This window comes from Ustilaginoidea virens, chromosome 3 (assembly GCF_000687475.1).
Source record: "Ustilaginoidea virens chromosome 3, complete sequence".
NCBI lineage: Eukaryota > Fungi > Ascomycota > Sordariomycetes > Hypocreales > Clavicipitaceae > Ustilaginoidea > Ustilaginoidea virens.
Window position 1 is genome coordinate 5,086,119 of NC_057318.1, and position 20,398 is coordinate 5,106,516.

At 57.0% G+C, this 20,398-nt stretch overlaps 10 protein-coding genes across 10 annotated transcripts; 6 read left to right on the forward strand and 4 right to left on the reverse strand.

Moving 5' to 3' along the window:
• Positions 1-770: 770 nt before the first annotated feature.
• UV8b_04276 (uncharacterized protein) lies at positions 771-3,444 on the forward strand (the record flags this gene model as incomplete). The annotated part of the gene is made up of 4 exons (XM_043141774.1): positions 771-893; positions 1,033-1,356; positions 1,512-1,985; positions 2,053-3,444. 4 exons carry the CDS (start codon positions 771-773, stop codon positions 3,442-3,444), a joined length of 2,313 nt encoding a protein of 770 aa, XP_042997708.1.
• A 1,068-nt stretch (positions 3,445-4,512) lies between these two features.
• Positions 4,513-5,258, forward strand: UV8b_04277 (uncharacterized protein; the record flags this gene model as incomplete). The annotated part of the gene is made up of 3 exons (XM_043141775.1): positions 4,513-4,552; positions 4,623-4,683; positions 4,814-5,258. The coding sequence occupies 3 exons, from the start codon at positions 4,513-4,515 to the stop codon at positions 5,256-5,258; spliced, it is 546 nt and encodes a 181-aa protein (XP_042997709.1).
• Positions 5,259-5,709: 451 nt separating this feature from the next.
• On the reverse strand, positions 5,710-7,241 carry UV8b_04278 (uncharacterized protein; the record flags this gene model as incomplete). Its single annotated transcript, XM_043141776.1, has 2 exons — positions 5,710-6,725; positions 6,848-7,241. The coding sequence occupies 2 exons, from the start codon at positions 7,239-7,241 to the stop codon at positions 5,710-5,712; spliced, it is 1,410 nt and encodes a 469-aa protein (XP_042997710.1).
• Positions 7,242-8,310: 1,069 nt separating this feature from the next.
• Positions 8,311-10,116, forward strand: UV8b_04279 (uncharacterized protein; the record flags this gene model as incomplete). Its single annotated transcript, XM_043141777.1, has 4 exons — positions 8,311-8,761; positions 8,856-8,988; positions 9,059-9,479; positions 9,601-10,116. The coding sequence occupies 4 exons, from the start codon at positions 8,311-8,313 to the stop codon at positions 10,114-10,116; spliced, it is 1,521 nt and encodes a 506-aa protein (XP_042997711.1).
• An 878-nt stretch (positions 10,117-10,994) lies between these two features.
• On the forward strand, positions 10,995-11,769 carry UV8b_04280 (uncharacterized protein; the record flags this gene model as incomplete). The annotated part of the gene is made up of 2 exons (XM_043141778.1): positions 10,995-11,072; positions 11,149-11,769. 2 exons carry the CDS (start codon positions 10,995-10,997, stop codon positions 11,767-11,769), a joined length of 699 nt encoding a protein of 232 aa, XP_042997712.1.
• A 452-nt stretch (positions 11,770-12,221) lies between these two features.
• Positions 12,222-12,681, forward strand: UV8b_04281 (uncharacterized protein; the record flags this gene model as incomplete). The annotated part of the gene is made up of 2 exons (XM_043141779.1): positions 12,222-12,343; positions 12,414-12,681. 2 exons carry the CDS (start codon positions 12,222-12,224, stop codon positions 12,679-12,681), a joined length of 390 nt encoding a protein of 129 aa, XP_042997713.1.
• A 206-nt stretch (positions 12,682-12,887) lies between these two features.
• UV8b_04282 (uncharacterized protein) lies at positions 12,888-15,796 on the reverse strand (the record flags this gene model as incomplete). The annotated part of the gene is made up of 2 exons (XM_043141780.1): positions 12,888-13,476; positions 13,542-15,796. The coding sequence occupies 2 exons, from the start codon at positions 15,794-15,796 to the stop codon at positions 12,888-12,890; spliced, it is 2,844 nt and encodes a 947-aa protein (XP_042997714.1).
• Positions 15,797-16,583: 787 nt separating this feature from the next.
• UV8b_04283 (uncharacterized protein) lies at positions 16,584-17,510 on the reverse strand (the record flags this gene model as incomplete). The annotated part of the gene is made up of 1 exon (XM_043141781.1): positions 16,584-17,510. One exon carries the CDS (start codon positions 17,508-17,510, stop codon positions 16,584-16,586), a length of 927 nt encoding a protein of 308 aa, XP_042997715.1.
• An 815-nt stretch (positions 17,511-18,325) lies between these two features.
• UV8b_04284 (uncharacterized protein) lies at positions 18,326-19,278 on the reverse strand (the record flags this gene model as incomplete). The annotated part of the gene is made up of 2 exons (XM_043141782.1): positions 18,326-18,992; positions 19,055-19,278. The coding sequence occupies 2 exons, from the start codon at positions 19,276-19,278 to the stop codon at positions 18,326-18,328; spliced, it is 891 nt and encodes a 296-aa protein (XP_042997716.1).
• Positions 19,279-19,879: 601 nt separating this feature from the next.
• UV8b_04285 (uncharacterized protein) lies at positions 19,880-20,210 on the forward strand (the record flags this gene model as incomplete). The annotated part of the gene is made up of 3 exons (XM_043141783.1): positions 19,880-19,933; positions 19,994-20,121; positions 20,177-20,210. 3 exons carry the CDS (start codon positions 19,880-19,882, stop codon positions 20,208-20,210), a joined length of 216 nt encoding a protein of 71 aa, XP_042997717.1.
• Between the last annotated feature and the right edge of the window lie 188 nt (positions 20,211-20,398).

Here is a 20,398-nt window from a genome sequence, read left to right on the forward strand (position 1 = left end):
GACCGTTGCGCCCCACCCCCGATTCTAGTGATGGTGTTGTGTTCGCTACATGTACCAATCGTAACTTGGCCCGAAATAGTCACCTCCAGGTCCAGGTTGGCGTCTGGTGCTATGGGTAGCTACCTTATTGGCCTAGATTGGTAGACAAGGGAGGTACCTGATCGGAGTCAAGGACATGGGTAAGGTGCCTTCTCCTAATCTAACGCGGTACTCCTCCTTTGCACAGACCTGCTTAGGTACCTGTTTAGCTGCAAAACGCCAGCCGCTCGTGCCTTCCCGGCCGTCGCCTCCAGGCTCCAGCACCCCACCGTTTCGCATCATTGAAGTTGACCTGACCAGACCTTTCCTAGCTTTCTCCTTTCGCTTCAGTTGCCAGGCATTCTGAAACTTCCGTGGCCCCTTGTTATGGCTCTGTTGTTATGGCTCTGTTGAGTCGGCTGTGGCGAACGCCTCTGTGCAGCCGAGAATATTGACCACATGCAGACAGCCTGCCCACCCCTACACGCGCGACCACAGCATCCATTGCATTGTGGTTCAAACAGCGCCTCGCCTCGTCTGTGACTGGAGATGGACGCCTGCATCATCCTACGGCTCGCTTTCAATCGAGGACATATACCTCCTGTTTGATACAACATCACACCGTCGAACCGTCTCTCCCGTCACGCCACTCCGGCTCTGAAGCGAAAAAAATCTTGCAACATTGCCGCCACATTGCCTGGACTACTCGGCAGACCCCGCAGGAATATATATGCCTGGTGGGCAGGCCAGACATGTCATCATCATCCACCTCTCCGGCGGCGCCTCAAAAGCATGCCAGAATTCTTGCATGTGTTCTCTGCCAGCATCGGAAAATCAAATGCGATCGTAACTCTCCCTGCTCCCATTGCATCAAGGTGCGTCTCGTCGCGATATCAGGCCACTGGGAAACCGGACATGTGCTGCCGTGACTCTCATTCTACCTTTATCCCCTTGCTTCTTCTTTCTTCTTTGTCTTGGCTTGACAATCCAGCGCTCATGCCCTCTGGGCCTCAGGCAAACGTCACTTGTGTCCCTAGTACGCCTGCTCCGGCCAGAAAACGACGACGACGCCCGAACCAAGACCTTCAGGACCGTTTGTCACGATGCGAGGAACTGTTGAAGCAGTACGCCGACTGCTCGGTCCCTGGGCAGCAACCCGAACGACAAGCCGTGACACCCACCAGTGCCGAACCCACCAAGTCGGGCATCATGTCGGAACCGACGCGCATGGCCAACGAAAAGGACAAGACGTACAGCCATCCTCGTCTGAGAATAGTTGAGGATGATGGTAGTGTTCGGTTTATGGATTGTTATGTATTGACCACCGTCTATGAAGAAGTGAGTTTTCGACACGAGTTCCCCTTGCAGATACATGGAGTGTGGGGCCCAAGGTAGATGCCGACTGTTGTGGCACAATGCGCTTGCCCTTGCGCAGATGGGCTGCATCATCATGCCAGCAGCAAGCTGACCGTTTTAAAAACTCTCTACCCTAGTTGCAAGCAATGCGAGACATAGTCGAGACAGAGGACCCTGGGGAATATAGCATTGGCGGTTCCGAAGGGCCGACACCTGACAACAATTCCGACCTGCTCTTTCCCGGCGAAGTCTCCACCACCAACATCGAGCATCTTACACCGGATCCCATCCATGCCTTCAAATTATGGCAAATTTTCCTGGACCGCGTGAATCCGCTGTTGAAGGTGATTCACGTCCCTACCGTTCAGCCTGTTGTCACGGAAGCTGCCACGAACATGGTTCACCTTCCTCATCACCAACAGGCGCTCGTGTTTTCCATCTACGCTACCGCATGTTTGTCCCTTGCAGAGGCAGAATCTGTCCAGCTGCTGGGAATGCCACGAGAATCCGCGATTCAAAAGTTTCTGCATGGCGCCAAGATTGCTTTGGTGCGATTCAACATCTTGAAAAACTACAACATGGTTGCCTTGCAAGCACTTATCCACTTCAGTGTACGTTGCCTTTTTAATCCGGGTACCGTCTGAGAAAGGACCGTCTCTTCTAATCGCAACACATCAGATCAGCACGCAAGATCGATATGATGGGCACGGGGCCTGGGTGCTCACCGGCAGCATCCTTCGCATAGCCCAGAAAATGGGGTACCACCACGACGGCGAGAAGCTCGGCTTGGATCCGTATGAAACGGAGATGCGACGTAGGATATGGTGGCAGATTCTTCAACGAGATTCTAAATACTCCATTACTTCGGGCATATCCCAGTGTCGGTATCCCTTTCATTGGGATACGAAGCCACCTCAAAACATCAATGACGCAGACATCTTGCCTGGGTCTATGCAGAGAGTACAGCCTCACGACGGTCCTACAGAAATGGTCTTCATGATGGCGATCGTGGCGTTTCTCAAATTTAGGTTCCAAATGGAAGAAGACAACCTTGACCTCGCTACTGCTTTACAAGGCTTAATCTTGGGACAAAATCCTACCTCGGACAAGAAATCATCCGACGCCATGCACCAGGACGTTGTGACCAAGTTTCGAAAGCATCTGGGCCATCTTGACGAGACTCTTGCCGTTATGGAGCGGAAATACATTGATGTCAATGCTGGAAACGTGCACAAGGCTGCCAAGGGCCTTCGTGCTTTCTACTTGGGAAAGATTGACGGCATTGCTGAGCCTGTCGAGGAACAAGCCGAGCATGGAACTGAATCCTTGGCTCCAAAGGACAACGTGATCAGGTTTATTCTCATGTTGATGGAACAACGACTGGGAAACTACGCAGATATGGAAGCGTGCGGATTTTTGTGGTTTGTAAAGTCGTATTTCCATCTCGACATCTTCACCGTCCTGACAGGTCAGTTGTGCCAGCGACCTGCCAGCAACCTGGCTGATCGCGGTTGGGCAGTGGTCGAGCAGACCTATGAATATCATTCCGAGCTGCTGGACATGTCGCAAAAGGAGTTTTCTAGCCAGGCCCTGCTCATTCTGAGGGCTTGGAGAGCCCGTGAGCAAGCGTTTACGCATAATGGCCAGCACTTGGAAACGCCACCTTTCATCCAGCGTCTTCGAGAGCTTCTACCGTCACACGAAAGCCGTCTTTCGGTTTCCACCAGCACCACGGCTTCCTTTTCTCAACAACAAAACGAAGCTCCACAACAAGCTGTACCGTTGTTCCAAGGCCATCAGTTTCCGATGGCGGCGCAACACAACATGTTGCCACATCCGTTTCAGCAGCAGCAGCAGCAGAAGCAACAAGAAGTTGCTGAAATAGATCCATCATTGGGAGGGATCTGTGACATGTCGAGCCGGAATTGGAATTTGTTGGGGGACTGGATGGATTCTCAAGAACAGCTATCGACGAGCTTGTTCGCATACGCCGGTTTGCCTGGCACGGGCACCGGCCTGATGGGCATGGACGGAAATTATATGAATACGAACAGGAGGCGGTTTCAATAGAGGCCCGTTGGTTGAGGAAAGCCTTATCGCATCGTCAAGGTGAATCCAGGCCATTGGATACGTAGGAGTTTAAAGTGATGGGATTTGGCGGCGGTATTTGTGTGTTTGAGGAAGACGGGGTTCCAGGGTAAGTAAAGGGAGGAAGAAGAGGAGTCTTTGTAGAGCACGCAGATGGGGACTATGGTTTTTTTCTTATTTAAATTATTATAATTAATTTCCACAACTCATCAAAACAAGGACGTCGCAAAGAAACTGGGTTTGTTGGCGAGGAACTGTCTGCCAGCTTGATGCATATGCCCCCAACTGCGGACGCACGTTGGCGGAGCTGAGGATGCTGACGTTCAAAAGGTATCTTTTTCTTTTTCTTTTTCTTTTCCTTTCTTTTTGAAAAAAAAAAAAAAAATGAAAAAAATACAAAAGCAGTCAGTTTACGTCCCGGCACCCAAGCAATAATACATGTAATTGCCCGTCATGCCAGTTGATGCAAGTGTACCGCACAGGTAGCAAATCGCGGTTGACGTTGAGACAGGTTTCGTCGCCACATTCACTCTCGCCATCAGGGGATTTCCCCCGCTCCCACGCACGGCATGTAGATCTCAAAATGAAACGACACCGGGACTGCGCACCCGATGTCGAGATTAACGACGGATCCAGGTCTCCCATTGCTCTCCGAAAAGGCCCCCACCGGGTCCCCAAAAGGACCCTGCCGCGGGATGCTGTCCCATCGCGCAGCAACAGCACCGAACGGCGAGCCCTCGTGACTATCTGGAGAAGAAGAGAGAAGAAGCGTCGGACTGGTTTCGAAGAACAGAGGGGGAAGGGGCTCGCTTATGTAGTGCGCGCACGTGATTTGCCAGGACGACCGACACGTGCACCGTGCCGGCGGGGAGAGTCACGTGCGGGCGGGCTGAGGAATGGGGCGGGTGTGATTGGTGCCTTGGGCCGAGGAGCCGAAACGCCGTGTTACGATTTTCCCTGGCAGTCCGGCTCTCTCTGTGCCCATCGTCGTCCGGTCATCAAACAACCACCGGCTTTTGTCTTGTTATTTGCTTTGTAGCAGCCGTCAGGATGCTCGCTCAACGGGTCGGTTTGGCTGCTCTGCGCAGAGGTACGCACCCCACCCGCGACGAACGGGCGCGCCGTCCGACCGACCAACTAACCAAACCGCCCCGTCGCAGGAACGCCCAGCATATTCGCCCAGGCGCCCCAGGCCATCATCACGGCCGCCCCTCAAATCCGGTAAGACAGGGACTCCCCCCCCCCTTTCCCCCCCCAAGGCACGTACAAAGCGAAAACTCGAATGCGAGAAACCAGCGACTGGGCTGACGCGCGACGCGGGGAAAAAAAAAAAAAAAAAAAAAAAAAACAGCCCCGTCACGACGGCCAGAATCTCCCAGCAGGACGGGCACGATATCCTCGTGAAGCAGCGGCTGCAGCGCCCCGTGTCGCCCCACCTGGCCATCTACAAGATCGAGCAGACGTGGCTCGGCCACTCGGCGTGGACGCGCATCACGGGCTGCGCGCTGTCCGGCGCGGCGTACGCCTACTTCTCGGCGTACCTGGTCGCGCCGCTGCTGGGGTGGCACCTCGAGTCGGCCAGCCTGGCGTCGGGGTTCGCGGCCCTGCCGTTTGCCGTCAAGGGCGGCGTCAAGTTCGCGCTGGGGTTCCCGTTCGCGTACCACTTCATCAACGGGCTGAGGCACCTGTGGTTTGATCTGGGCAAGGGCTTCGCCAAGGCGTCCATCAGGAAGGGGGAGACGGCGCTGTGGACGGCGAGTGTTGCGAGCGGCTTGTATTTGGCGTTTGGGCTGTGAGGCGGGGAGCCACCGGAACGGAGTCGGGCGATGGAGGACGGAGTCGACGGGGACGCAGTAAAGTTGCGCAGATGCCGGCTGGGGGATAGTTGAGCCAGCGAGCGGACGTGTAGAAACAATCAGCCTACGACGGGTTTTCTTTCTTTATTTGCTCTTTTTTCTTTTCCGTCCGTGTCTATTTGAAAGCCACAATTCTATCTGATGTGTATAAAAGGGCTGGAACGATTGCCACGCGACAAAAACCCAGACCGCAACTTTTGGATATCGCTCTCCGAAACGCCAGTTCGCCCAAAAAAAAAAAGGGGGGGAAACAAGAAGAAAAGGGGGAAAGAGGAAAAGAGGAAAAGAGGGAAAGAGGGAATGAAAGAAAGAAACAACCTGGTATGCCCAGGCGCCAGATGGTCGGATCCAAGAAACAAAAAAAAGCCAGGTGTCTGCTCCAACGCCGCATTTACTCCAGCAACCGGGCGTCGAGAAGCGTCCTCACCAAGGCGCGATCTGCCGACGCCGCAACCCTTCTCCCTACAATGGGACCGAGAAAGTCGTTCAGTTCAGACAGCTCGCCGTCTGAGGCGGCTCCGTTGACGCCATTCGTGGCCGAGCCGGCGTCAATGAGCTCTCCGGGCTGGCCCAGCGAAGCCACGGCCTGCACCAGACCCTGCACCAGCATCTCGTACTCGATGCTGCCTTCCGACTTTTCCTTGAGGGGCTGCAGAATGGCCGAGTCAAAGGTCCGGAGGTTGCGCAGCACGAGCACGCGGATGGCTTCCGGGCCGCCGGCCTCCAAAAGACCGTATATGGCGCCGTAGAGCACGGCGGGGGGTTTGGTAGGGTCCAGGAAATACTTGAGGCAGGTGCGCGTGAGCTTGGGCCGCAGGAGGGAGTTGGACGAGGCGTACTTGCGCGCGATGCGGCCGACGAGCGAGGCGGCGAGCTGGCGCAGCTCGTACTGATCCCTGACGGCGTCTATGCCGTCGTCGGTGCCGAGCTTCCTGGCCATGAGGCAGGTCAGGGCGGGCGCGGAGAGCGAGCTGGCGTAGGGGTCCAGGAAGAGGCTTCTGTTCTGGATGATGGCGTTGGTGAGCTCCATCATCTGCTTGAGGGTGAAGGTGTCGTCGAGGTGGTGCGTGACCCGGTCCATGACGAAGTTGATAAAGTAGGGCACGAGCTGGTGCAAGCCCGGGTCGTCGCGCACCGAGCCCAGGGCGGCTTGGCGCAGGCGGACGACCTCCTCGTCGGGGTTGTCGTCGAGGATGGCGGCCTGGATCTTGTCAAAGTACAGGATGAGCTCCTTGCTGACAATGTGCTTGACCGAGGGCTTGATGGCGACGTTGTCGTTGCCCGCGAGGGCAGCAAGGGCGGGGTTGGCCCCGGGGCCCTTGGGCAGCATCTCCTGCGATCTCGACTCGGCAGTCGTGGGGTTCTGCGGGATGGACGGCTGAACGCCTTCTATCGCGAGCCAGTGCGCTTCAAAGACAGGGGGGGGGGGGGGTGTGCGAGTCAGTTCAGGCGCGAGCAAAGCCGGGGAGGGGGGGAAAGAAGGAGCCCTGCCGTTGTCGTTGTCGTAGGGGCGTGCGGGTTGGTTTTACCTGTAAAGCTCATGTCGCGCGGCACCTTTGGAAGAGGCGCGTTGATGAGCTTTTCGAAATCCACCTCCTCGTCCTCAATGTAGAACAAGGGCTGGCCAGGGCCCAGGCTGGCCTCGCCGTAGCGCAGCGGGCGCGTGGAATCGTAGCCGTACAGGGGCTCGACGTCGAGGACCTTGAGGGCGAGCGACACGTCGTTGACGGTCAGGGTGGTGCGGCGGGCGGCGCGCATCAGGCGCAAGGCCTCGATGATGACCTGGCCGATGCGGTACTCGACGTCCTGGCTGAGGGCCTTGACGGCTTCGTCGTTGAGGGAGCTGATGCCGACCGACTCGGCCACGTCCTTGATGTTTTCTGCGTTCCAGAGAAGCTTCGGTCGGGGGGGTTCGGCCGCCATGGCGGCTGGAGGGGGGGGGGGGGGGGGTGGGCGAGAAGGACGAGGGGAGGAAGTTGGGATGAGAGGCGAGATCGGGAGACGGAGGAGAGGAGGAGAGGTCAATGGGCCTGGCTGGGCCGGGCGAGGACGAGGCTGAGGCAGAGGCAGAGGCTGAGGGCAGGCAGGTTGGGTTGGGTCGCGGTGGTGGAGCTGGTGGTGGTGGTGGGAGCTGCTGCTGCTGCTGCTGCTGCTGCTGCTGGCTGGGTGCTGGACCTGCTGGAGTGCCTCTGCGTAGCCGAGATTTATGGGGGTGCATCCACTGCAGGGGCTCTGACGGAGGCGGCTCCGAGAACCTGTCAGGATCAAGTACATGCATGTACCTAAGCTAGCCCGACCCTCTGGCCCTCGCGCGTGGAGAGGTCAACTGCGTCGCGAGGTGAGTTGAGAGGTGAGTTGAGAGGTGACATCAGCTTTCAGGCCCATTGACGTGATGCTGAATGCTCCTCCCGTCGACTTGGCGCTGGCCTCTTCATCCTTTGCGTCTATCCGTCGAGTTACTCCTATCCGCCATATGGGCACGCTGCAGCTGACTCGGCCCAATGCCAACCCAACCCAACCCAACCCAACCCTCAACCGGTACCGCCGAGTACCGGACCGTCTCACTTTCCGTCTCGCACTTCGCCTCACGCCAACCTCTCTCGCACCTCATCGCGCACCTCAGCTCGCCTCGCGTGCGACAAAGGTAGCCAATACATACAAAGATCCCAGAAAGAGGCGACGCCGCACCACCCCCATCCAAGAATCTTTTGCCAACATGCCCAACCAATCCATTCCACGGCTACGGCTCTCCCTCCCTGCAGCTTCCCCCTGCCTCGCTCGCATCTTTTCAACAACACCAACACGCCAGGCTGCCGTCCGCCACCCAACCAGCCCTTTCCCCGAAGAGCCATTTGGGGCCCGTCATCCCCGCTGCACACTGCCATCCAAAACCATCGCGGCCGCTGTTTCCTGCTATTGATACGGCCCAGCCCAAGAGGCAAAAGCTTCGTTGCAACCAGTTGACATCGGACTCCCCCATCGCCACCCCAACATGGTTTCGCCGGACGAGCGTGCGCCGCTCCTCCATCACCCCGCAGAGGAAGACGAGGATGGACAAGAGTTTCGCGTCCACGAGAATCACGTCCCCCAAAACAGCTTCAGCACCGCAGATCGCGTCATGGTCTTGGCCTTGCTCTCGCTCGTCATCCTCACCAGCACCGTCGGATCTGTCCTCGGCGACGGAGGCCTCAACCGCATTCAACTCGACATCATCTGCCATACGGCCAACTCTACCGCTGCGCCTGGCACCGAGCCATGTGATTCCAAGCAGTCGATTCACGAGGCCGCCAAGTTGCAAGCGTGGAAGCGCAGCTTGTCCATGTTGATCGGCCTCCTGACGCTCGTACCCTACGGTCTTGCGGCCGACAGCTTCAGTCGCAGGAATCTCCTGGCTCTATCTGTCGCCGGGTCGCTTGTCTCCAAGGCAGCAGAGATCATCGTTTGTAAGCCAAGAGAAAACTCGTTCCAACCTGTTTGTAGACACACGCGTCCATTCCGCGACCGCCCGGTTCTAACCCCCTGCTCCCTCCTCTGCAGGCGCATTCCCCCATGCCTTCAACGTACGCCTCGCATGGCTCTCTTCACTGTTTACCGTCGTTGGAGGCGGACCCTACGTCTTCTCTGCCGTCGTATTCGCTCTTGCCAGCGATGTTTCAAGCAAAGCACAGCGGTAAAAAAAAAACCATCTCCGTGCACAACACCGCTCCACGCCTTGAAGCTGCTAATGAACGGAGCATTAGAGCCACAGTGTTTTTCGGCGTACAGTCTCTCGCATGGGCCGCTGGCATCATCAGCCAGCCCTTGCTCGTGACATTGCGCCACAGGGATCCATGGCTCGCCGTTTACGCTGGCCTTGCCATGATTTGCGCTTGCGCTGCACTGGTTCTTTTCTTGCCAGCCACCCGCGACGCCGCCTCTCTAACCGGGACAAGTTGTGTAACCGAGGAGTCGAGCTCAACCTCATCCACCTGGGCAACGAATTGGTATGCCCGCGTCAAGTCTGCCACAAGGCCTCTGTGGACCACGGCTCGGTGGATTTTGCTGGACAACAAGACGCTGGGGGCAGTTTTACTCGGGGTACTCTTTGTAAACATGTCGGCACTTTCTCCTTCCACGGCCTATCGGTACGCGCTTGAGCGCTTTGACTGGTCACGTGAGCGTGTAAGCATCTTGCTCTTCCCCTTTTTTTGTTGCCAAGGGTTTTCCCATTGGAAATGGATTCCGTCTGGTTTGCTTGATGATTTATTTTCTGGTCCGTGACCTTACATTCTAAACTAAACAGGTCGTCGTCGGCATCCTGCGTGTCAGCTCGTGGTCGACTCTGGCCGTGACGGCAGTCGCGCTGCCCGTCGTAGCGCAAGTCTTGACGAGACTCGACTTGACGCCTCTGCAGCAGAACGTCTGGCTGGCGAGGGTGGTTGTCTTTACCGTCATGATAGGGCACTTCATCAGCGGGCTGTCAACTGCATGGGGTCCCCTCGTCGTTGGCACAGCGCTAGTGGCCTCTGCACGGGGGTTCTTCGTCGTCAGCAGGAGTTTGCTGGCGATTCTTGGCAACGACCGCCATCTCGCGGCGCTCTTCTCCCTGGCGGGGGCCGTGGAAATCGTTTCGTACTCGATACGACGGCCGCTGGCGGAGTGGCTACTGCGCGTCGGACGCGGCTGGGGGGACGCCTGGTACGGCTTGCCGTACTTTGTGGGCATTATCTTGGCTGCTGTCGGTGCTGTCGTAGCGGTGTCGTTGAGGCCTGGCGGGCGGTTGTCGGATGAACAAGTCCAGGATGACGAGGCTGCGTAGCGGGTCAACCATGGTTGAAGTAGGCGTGCGCCTGGTGAGGGAACTGAGATGACAGCAGGATTGCAGATTGCAGGCGGGCAGGCGGGCAGGCGGGCAGACGGGCAGACGGGCAGACGGGCAGACGGAATTGGCAAGTAGGTCTCTTAAATTTAATGTTGGTGCATGATCAAGGTGAGTATATATGCATTGTACCTGCGTTAGATGCAAAAAAAGAAGTCGAGCAACTACATGCATGAACCGCAGGCACACTTTCTCTGGCGAAGCATTAAAGGACCCGGCTTGGAAAGGAAACCCGGCAAAAACACATGCGGCCATCGGGAGTCGAACCCGAGTCGGCTGAATGGAAATCAGCCATGCTAACCGTTACACCATGGCCGCTTATGGTCGGCATATTGAAATGTAGCACTATACGCCGTGCCGCAATTGAACCTCGATGATATACGTTATTGACGTTAGGTTCAAGGCGGAAAATGGAAACACAAATACAGACATGACACCATCACGCCACATGTCCGACCGCCAAAGCCGCAACACGAGTGGTGGCATGCAACTACGTCATCATGTCGGGAGGGGTGGATGGGTGGGGGCCGGAAGCACAGCTTGGCTTGGCTTGATGATGCTCAGATGCAGACAACCGGCGATTTCATCTCTGCATCATGGAAGGGAGGAAGCTATCCGAGGTATTCGCTGGATGCAGGCCCGTTGACACTCGCGAAGAGAGACCTGACGCGTCGAGCGGCTTAAATAACCCTCCTTCTGCCCGCGGTGCTCCCTCCCCTCCCTCCCCTCCTTCCAACCCCCAGCGGCCATCGTGCTTTTCTCTGTCGTCCGGTCCGTCAAAACGTAAACGTAGTAGCCAGTGGAGACAGTCAGTCGCAATGACCAAAAAGGTTCTCATCGTCCTCACCAGCGCCGACAGGATCCCCAAGCTGGACAGGCCCACGGGGTGGTACTTGGTATGCTCGCCCTGGCCATCCATCCATCCAAAGACGCAAAGTCGTGCCGTGCCCCCCCCCTAACCCCCCGCGACAGCCTGAGCTCGCGCACCCTTACCTCGTCCTCGCGCCCGAGGCCGAAATCGCCGTGGCCTCCCCCAAGGGCGGGGCGGCGCCGCTCGACCCCAGCTCCGTCGACGCGTACAAGTCGGACGAGGCGTCGGCCCGCTTCCTCCGCGACCACCGCTCCGTGTGGGAGGCGACCACGCCGCTGGCGGAGTATGTCGGCCGCGCGGGCGACTTCGACGCCGTCTTCTACCCCGGCGGCCACGGCCCGATGCTGGACCTGGCCGCGGACGCCGACTCGGTGCGGCTGGTGGAGGAGTTCTACGCGGCGGGCAAGCCGGTGGCGGCCGTGTGCCACGGGCCCATCGCCCTGCGCGACGCCAGGAGCAGCCGCAGCAGCGAGGGCGGCGAGCCGATCCTCCGCGGCAGGCGCGTCACGGGCTTCTCCAACGCGGAGGAGGAGCAGGTGCAGCTGAGCGCGGCGATGCCGTTCCTGCTGGAGGACGAGCTGAAGAGGGTGGGCGCCCGGTACGAGGCCGCCCCGGAGCCGTGGGGGGAAAAGGTCGTGGTGGATGGGCAGATCATCACGGGGCAGAACCCTGCGTCGGCCAAGGGCGTTGGGGAGGCCATCCTGAAGGCCATCGGTGCGTAGGCGTGGGAGACTTGTGCGTCTTTTTTTTTTTTTTTTTTTTTTTTTTTTTTTTTTTTTTTTTCCCTTTGTCTGTCGAAAACGTACGCAGGGACGAGTCTGGACTCGAAACACGAGAATGTTTGCTGTGCTGCTCATGTGTTGCCGTTGTGGTGGGGATACAGTGAGGATGTTGACGACTCTGTGCTCCGTATGGCGGAGACAGTGGGCAGTGGGCAGTGGGCAGTGGGCACTGCCTGCTGCCAATTGCCAATTGCCAATTGCCAAGTTCCAACCTCTCGCCCAGGAAATATCCTGCCAGCTGCCAGGCCAATGCCGACTTTCAACCTCTCGCCCAGAAGCATCGCCCAGAATCATCGCCCAGAATCATCGCCCAGAATCATCGCCCAGAAACATCCTCGCAGCTGCCTGGCTTCAGCTTCACCTGCCCACGCCTACGGCGCACTCTGTCCACCATGTCCGCCCAGCACCAGGTCCAAGCAGTAACCCTCGTCCACCGCCCCCACGACTCCGGCTACCGCCTGCTGGAACTTCCGCCCGACCTCGCCAATCTCCTCGAATCCGACGCTGCCCCCGTGTCAGTCGCCCCCCCCTGCAAATCATTGACAGACTCCGTGCTGACCCGCCTCCTTGCTCCCCTTTTGAAGCCTCACCCTGGAGTCTTCGCCCGCCTCGGCCGTTCTCCGCACCCCGGATAGGGCCTACAGCCTCCGCCAGAAAAACACCTCCAACGCTCTGTATCTTCTAGAGCCGGGCGCGTCGTCGGATTCGTCCCAGCCGGAGGCCGCCATCATATCGACGCTTCATGAGACCGTGGAACTTGAGGCCATCGCGGAGCCCCCTGCTCGGCCTGACGGACTCGCCGATACGGGAGGCAGAGGCAAGTGGCATGAGAGGTTTGGAAGGGGACGGTGACGCCGACTGACTGCCGCGTCTTCATGTGTATGTATATATCTATATGTGTACATGTGTATATACTTGTCCTCTTCCGCACCCGACAATGGGAAATTTGGTACATGGAGAGCCGGATCTTGCGTTGCAAGTGAGTGACCTGGGTTGGTGCTGTTGAAGTCTGGCGTGACACACAACAAAGCTCCAAAATTACACACATTTTCACTCGTTCAATAGTGTTCAACAGTGAGTCCCTCGTCACCATCGTCATCCATCTCCTCGTCGCCAACCGGAAAGAAGCCAGACGCGTGGTGCTGCCGCCCCTCGTCATCATCATCATCGTCATCATCATCATCATCATGTGCCTCCTCGTAGCCGTCTGGGATGAAGCCTCCGCCGGCCTTTCCGTCATTTCCTACCGCATGCCCGGTGTGGCCCACCGAACCTGTCGCTTTGCCACGGCCGAAAATCGTTGCGTTTTCGTCCACGTCGCCATAGTCTTGCCGAATCCTCTCCACGATGCGCAGCCCCATGATGAACCTCCGCCACTGACTCAACGAGGCCTTGCGGCGCTTCTCGTCCTCCTTTCGCCTGCGCTCCGCCTCGTCCTTTTCTAGCTCGGCCATGACTTGGTCATGATGCTCTTGGGCAATGACGACGCCTTGGATGACAGGAACGGCCATCCGATGCCCAAACTCAAAATCGACAACCGCCTCTGCGTAGTCTATCTTGAGTCGCTTGCACACTTTTACAACTCCTCTAAAAGGAACGTGAACGGCGCCTTCCGGACACATGTGCTCCGCAAACAGATCAATGTTGCTATACCATGGTTTTGTTAGCGTCGGATGGATGCGTCTCGGCTGAGGGGAGAGCGGCAAGCTTACCCGTACTCGTTCTTTGGGATGACTCCGTTTTCGATGGGCGGTGGGATGATCCAGTCTGTCTGATGGTGGCTGAACAATCCCTGCAAAACCTTCTCGCCGGTAGCGGCTTCCGCCTCGAGGATTTCTCGCTTTCGGTTCAGCGTCGCGGCACGATACGGAACTCGTTTCAGAGGCTGCTCCCCGGCCAGGGGAGCGCGTCCTTGTTTATGCCAAGTCTCGGCGCTCTTGACCTGAACAACGTCCGACCTCAGGTACACATCTTCTTCCTGCATCTTGCCGCCCTTGGCTTTGTTCTTGAACTTTCTCACCGGGGTGGCATTGGGGACCAGGGCCTCTTCCCGCTTCAGGTGTCTTTCCAGGACGAATTCTTTCGACTGCTTGAAGTGCTGCAGTGTTTCCTCGCCTTCCTTGACCTCCTTTTTTTCTGCCTTTGCTGGTTTCAGGTCCACCGCGTCTTCCTCGTCGTCTATCTCGGTGAGCGGATGGGTTTTCGTTCCCCTTCGATATCCCGAGAGCGCCGATTGGAACCAATCGAACTCGTGGTATTTTTTCGCCCTTCTGCCGTTGTTGCCCACGACAACTCTCTCTGCGGGCATTCGAAATCCTTTTGTTCTTCCAGGCAGGACTTTTCGTTTTAGGTACCGGACAGTCACGTCCTTGGCTGTGCCATCCGCCGAGTATCCGACCACGTAGGCTATGACTTGCTTTGCCTTGTCTGCCCTCTGCCCTCTGGGCTCGAAGCTTTCGGCAAGCTCCCGATTTGTCGCCACCAGGTTCTTAACGATGGCGTCGACGGGCAAATACTTCTCGGTGACTGGAGACAGGACTTCAGTCCAGTAATGAGGGAAGGGCAGATCGGCGTCATGTTGGCGCAATCTCGGTGCGGTATCTTTAGACGTGAATCCCGCACTTACCACAGACTCGTCATCCGTGTCCAAGTACTCGGGTCGTAATTCATCCTCGCTGTCTGGAAAAGGATCCGGTTTGGCCTTGGCTTTTGAAGAAGCGCTCCGCCTTGAGGCTGGACCAGAGACTACATGATGTTTATGCCCAGACTTATCGGGCAAGACGTTTTTTCGTGAAGTATCCGCGGCAGCTTGCTCGGCGCAGGTCACTGGGGCCTCCGCCGCCGGGTCGAGTTTTTCGGCATCGGCATCTTCAGACTTACTCCACCCAAAGCCCAGCGGTTGTAAGCTGGCCACCATTCTAGCTTCCATGCTCAAGCCGCGCAACAGCGCTGTAAACAGCTGAGCTCCAATATCCCTGCTTCCCTGGCAGGTGCGGGCGCTCGTGCGAAACTCATCCAGGCTTGCGACCCTTTCCCCAAACTGATCTTGATGGGCAAAATTCTCCTTGTACGCCTTGGTCAGCCTATCGAGCCTCTCCAAGGTCATGTAGCCTCGTTTGCGCAGCCCGGGGGCTGTGATCTTGAATCTCTGTTTCCACCACGACGCCAGCGATTGCATGAGCCGAAACAAGGGATCGCCGTGGCTCAAGTCGACAGCGCCCTCCTCGAGCTTTCTAGCTGAAGCTTCCCAATCGCGGCGCCCCCTCTTTTTCCTGGCGTCTTTTTCGCCCGATTTGCCTTTGGGCGAGGGCAGCGCTGATCGTCGGCCCGCGGGCGCGACGATTCCGGATTTGCGTCTCCAGCTGTCAATCTCATCCCACATCTTGGGCGAGAGGTGGGAAATCATGGTTGCTTGCACTTCAAGGTCGCAAAGCCATGAATTGCGTATCGCATTGTGCCAGAGGAGGGTGAGCACGTGCAAAGAGTGCGTCGCAATCCGGGCCTTGCGCTCTCGTTTGGAAGGCCCTTTCTTGTCTCCAAACAGGTTTGCCAGCGACGTCCGTGAGTCCTTGGTCAATGTCAACTCAAGGTCTCCCGAAACAAAAGGCACATCCGAGTGGGACGGGGCAGGGGCTGCGACGTCCTCGAATTCAAAGTCTTCATCCTCGTCTTCGGAAGGCCCGTTGGCGACTTGGGGCTGCTTCGCAGGTGGACCAGCTTCAAAGTCCTCGTCTGAAAAGGAAGTCAAGGAGCTATCGTCGTCTCCCACGCCCGAGGCCTGGAATATCGAACCAGCACTGTTCCCAGACAGTGGTGTGGTGGTTGCATCCAAGTCATCGTAAAGAGTGGGTTTGCGCCGAGCCGAGAGTATCAGAGGACCGCGGTTCCTTTTTTTGCCACTTCCAGATTCACCATCAGAGGCATCTGTTGTTCCGCGCAATCGCTTGCGTGGCACATGGGGAGGCATTTGGATGCGTGCTGAAGATGTGGCAGCATTGCAGAGGGGAAGAACTCCAACTTAGTTTCTCATTCATGGAGATGGGGGGGGGGGGGGGGGTAGGTGTGATTGGGTCACGGTGATTGGCATGTTCCAGTCGTCATCCGTTTTCTGGGCGCAAAGTACAACACGAAGCCACGTGAGGCTACGAGCCGGACTGATTGACTGAAGCAGAATCGTTCGTCAGCAGGTGCCAAACCCGTAGACACCAATAGCTTGGGCCCGTACCTGCAGGTAACTGCGTCATGCGGACTGAATTCATTGCAATCTGCAGTTTTAGTTTTGGCCCAAGCCAAGATCGAGACTCTGAGCTATTGTCAACTGTATGTAGATGGCCCACCAACTCACAAAACAAGTTGCGCCGCCTTACCCTGCACATAGCATGCGATGTACATGCGTTGTGTACTGAGCGATTCATGTTGAAGATGGGAGACAAATACAACCAGTCTTGGTGCCATATGGGTAATGCGGCTTTCTTATACTCGTGCCACCCCGGCCCTGCCTTGACGGTGTCTAATCACCGGGATTTCTAATGTGCTGCTGCTGCTGCTTGTGCTGCTACTGCTGCTGCTGCTCCTCGTTGTCACCGCCAACCCAGCCAGTTTCACTCGGAAGCGTCTCACAATCCTCGATTCCATGGGAAACAGGGAGCTGCGTCCCCCTTTGGCTCTTAAAGCCTGGTATTCCGGAGGGTTTGGCGCCAAGGAGCAGCTCCGTAGAACCTCCTCCAACTTCCATCTACGTCGACTGAACTGCCTTAGACTTCTATCAGGTCCGCAGGCGGCCCAACTCCTCTCAGCAGAATGATGGTATTTCCGCTTTGCAATGCAGACCCGGCCTTTTCCCCGTAGTCCAAAATTCTCCCCCCTTCCACATGGAAGACGCGCAGTTTGTCCTTGTCGTCTGAGCTCTTGTTATTGATGTTTTGAACCTGCAAACCGGACGCTGCCTGATCTAGCAATCGACCTACGACCCAGTCCTGCGAGAAGAAGAATTCACCTTTGGGGAACTTGGCCTGGGCTGTTTCCGCCTCGGCCTCGACGAAGAGATACAGCCGCTTGTCCTCGGCGATCCTCTTGTCCCCCCTTGCCGTCTTCTTGAGCTTCTGCGTGGCTACCACGCGAGCCGCTGCCGAGCTCGGCCTCGGCTTCGGCAGCGCTCTTCCTGCCTGCTGCTTCTTGGCGGAGCCCCAAGCCCTGAGCTTTTCGAGCGCAGACCGCGTCCTTTGCGCAACGTCTATCTGCATGGGCCGGGCCCCGACGGGCACCAGGTTCCTGCAATCATGGTCCTCCCTCAGACGGTGTCTCAAGCAGTAATCGCGATTGCAGGCATCGCAGTGCACTCCGGGAGTGAGGGACGTGCCCACGACCGTTTTGCATTCTGGCGATGCGCAAGGCTTTTCCGAGACCTTATCCCGCAGCGTCTTGCCCTGTCCGATGGACGGCTTTGACAAGTCGGCCAATCGCTTTCGTTCTGCCCACGCCCCCGGGTTGGTGCATCTGTGAGAGGTTTCTGTTCTGTGGTCGAGACAGAAAGTCTTGGTGCAGGACTGGCAAAGAAACGGCAGGAAGTCGAGCTGGTTGCAATAGTCAAACTGGCAATGCGTGCCAACCAGACTCGCGTCGTGCTTGTCCCTCATGATGTAGCTGGTCTCCTGGTCGCCGGAATTTGAGGACGAGGCCATGATGAAAGGGAGAGAAAATAATGATGCGCGATACACAAAACAGAAGAAACAGTACAAAAAAGGAAAAAAAGAGAAAGGGGAAGAAGACAAAAAAGAGGGAAAAGAAGGACAAGAAGGAAGGCCAAAGGCAAGAAAGAAAAGAAGACACCAGCGCGCGGAGGGTGGAGGCGAAGACGAGGAGGATGACGCCTCGGTAAGTGCCTGGACTGAGTGAGTGGATGGATGGTGGTGATGAGAAAGCACAAGTAGATACTGGTCGCTGACAAAATCCAGGCTTACAAGTTCCAGGCGAGGAACGTACTGGAAGGACCCACGACAAGGCTGGCCTGGCCCATTTGCGGCCAAAGAGCAACACGTCAACTGGTCTCCTTCACGCATCGCATGGTCAGGTGAATGCCGCGGAAAAATAGGCAACACCTTGGTATACTTTATCTGCAAGGAAAGGAGCATGGCTTTGGTAAATCGTGATTACGAAAGTGCTGGCAGTTGATAGGTGCCGAGGTCCTGTGCGATGAACCAACCAGACGTCACCAGGTGCACACATCCCTTCACAGATTGCTCTCCTGCAAGACTGTTGCAGGCTCGATACATTGCTATTTATTATTGAGTTGAAAAAAAAAGAAAAAAGAAACGTGGACTGGGCTGGAAACGCTGATAAAACTTCCACCCAAGGGAAAAACAGGCCCGGGTGCGCAAGACTCGACAAGACGTGGCCCGAGGAGCAATCAGGTTTGACGCATCGAGCACGAGCACGACCACGACCACAATCAACCTGGCGGCGAGCCCTCAACCTGCCGTTTGCAAGCAGTCGACGGTCAGTCAGTCTTGGTCTTGACGTCCTTGTTGAGAAGGTCTTCTCGTCCGGTAGCAGGTGCGTCGCCCACATAGTCCGCACCACCAAAAGCTTGAAAGCCCTTGTGGAAAGCCCACTCTACTGCGCTCTCAACCGGCCCATCGAACATCCTGGGCAGGAAGGGAACGACGGACAAGCCAAGACCAATGGGTCCCCAAGTGCGCAGCGTAGGGTTCTTCACCTTCTTGAGAGCTCTTCCCGAATATCGGACCACGCTGTGAATGGTAAAGGCCGGAAGACCCATGCTGGCTATGCTCTGAAATATACCTCTCTGTACCATTACGGTCCGCCAGTCTTCCAAAGGGCTGACTACACCTGGCCTCGGGCGCGAGTCATGCAGCGCAGGCGTCGCAGCGCTTTCCTCCTGGTGAGCCGAGGGACGCAGATTCGGGTTCCTAACCCGCTGATTGTGCCAGTAGGCTCGGTACCCTTCGTGCGACACATCTCCGAGAATGTAGAGCCAAGAGATGCCATACGCGGCCCGGACAACGTTGGGATGGGCTACCGGACGGAACGATTCCCCGATATCAGAGGTATAGGCAACGTAGCGATGGGCAGAGAGCAGGATGGTCCGGAGCCGGGTTGCGTAGGCGGCATATCGCAGCTTCGTGTCTGTGGTTGCGGGTGCACTGGACGTTTGGTTACTGTCGGGAAATCTTGCAAAGGGGAGAGGAGATGTTGCTGTGCTTACTATCCGTCAATGACGTCGTCGAAAAAGGAGCTGTCCTTGTCCGACTTGTCTATAATATGCTGCAGTCGTTCGGGCAGCCTCTCCCTGGGGGGTAGCTTGTCTGGGTCAAAGGCCGGCGGCTGCGCGGCGCTGTTTGCATCGGGCGACTGCGCGGGCTTTGGCTCCTTCGGCTGCTCTTTCGACTGCTCCTTCGGCTGCTCCTTCGGTTTACCCCACCACGTCATTTCCAGCGAGCAACGCAGCAACGTCGAGGCTCTGAGCTTGACAGTCGGGTGGTTTAGAAGCCCGCTCGGTTGAGCAGGTCAGCAGGTCTAGGAGCGATGTGGCGCTTGACGTGGTGGTGAGCAAGCCTGGTCTACGGAAGTGCTTGTGTGAGGGATCGTGAAAGGGCATGAAGCCGACCGCCGACTCCCGACTCTGGCGTTCATCTGGCGTTCAAATGGTCACGCAGTACGAGGAGTACCACCAACCAGACCCAGACCAGCTGACTCCGAGCATGTCTTGGAGACTGCGCCTTGTTGCCAGCGCTAAATGGATGCTCCCATCCCGTAGCGACCGCTGGACTTGAGCAGGCACCCAAGTTGCCAGCCGAGCTATATCCGGCGCCTAATTCCATGTCTTGTCGCCTGCAATTCCAGGCAGCATTTGGAAAATCGACAGAACGGGATTGAAGCCGTCAACCACTTCTAGCTACAGAGTACGAATACCTACCTCCTAACCTACCTCACCATACCTTGAGATCAACCTCGCCACGACTTGTGCATCGCCACGTATTCCTTGCGCGACCGACTCGTCAACGCCTCGCCCCGTATTCCACTCCTCGAAATGGCTGGTGTTGCCACCTACAAAATTGCTGGCCGACAGGTCGGCGGCCACCACGTACGTTTCTGTACCAAAGCAACCTAGACCAACTCGGCCGTCGACTGACCTTCCCTGCAGCTCGCCATGGGAATCCTCGGCACCCTTTTCGGTGGCGCCTACTATGCCGTCTCTGGTTCCAAGAAATCCCCCGCCAGCGCAACTCCGCCGATCAATGCCTCCAGCTCCGACGAGGCCGATTTCATCAAGTGCGCCATCTCGCTCTGCTGGTCCGAGCTGCATTGGCTAACATTCTCCTCTTAGGAAGTTCATGGAGGAGCAGGAAAAGAAGCATTAACTTTGCAAAAAGGCGATGGAGGAACTCTGGCCTGTACGAAGCGAACAGTGTACATACAAGCTCAGCAATGGGGTGAATTCTAGATTTGACTTGCGCCCTTGGTCCTGTGCCCGAGTTGATGCATCTTGTTTCCTGTTTCCAAGCTATAGTACAACAATCGGCCAAGCGTTCTAGAGAGCAGGTCATTC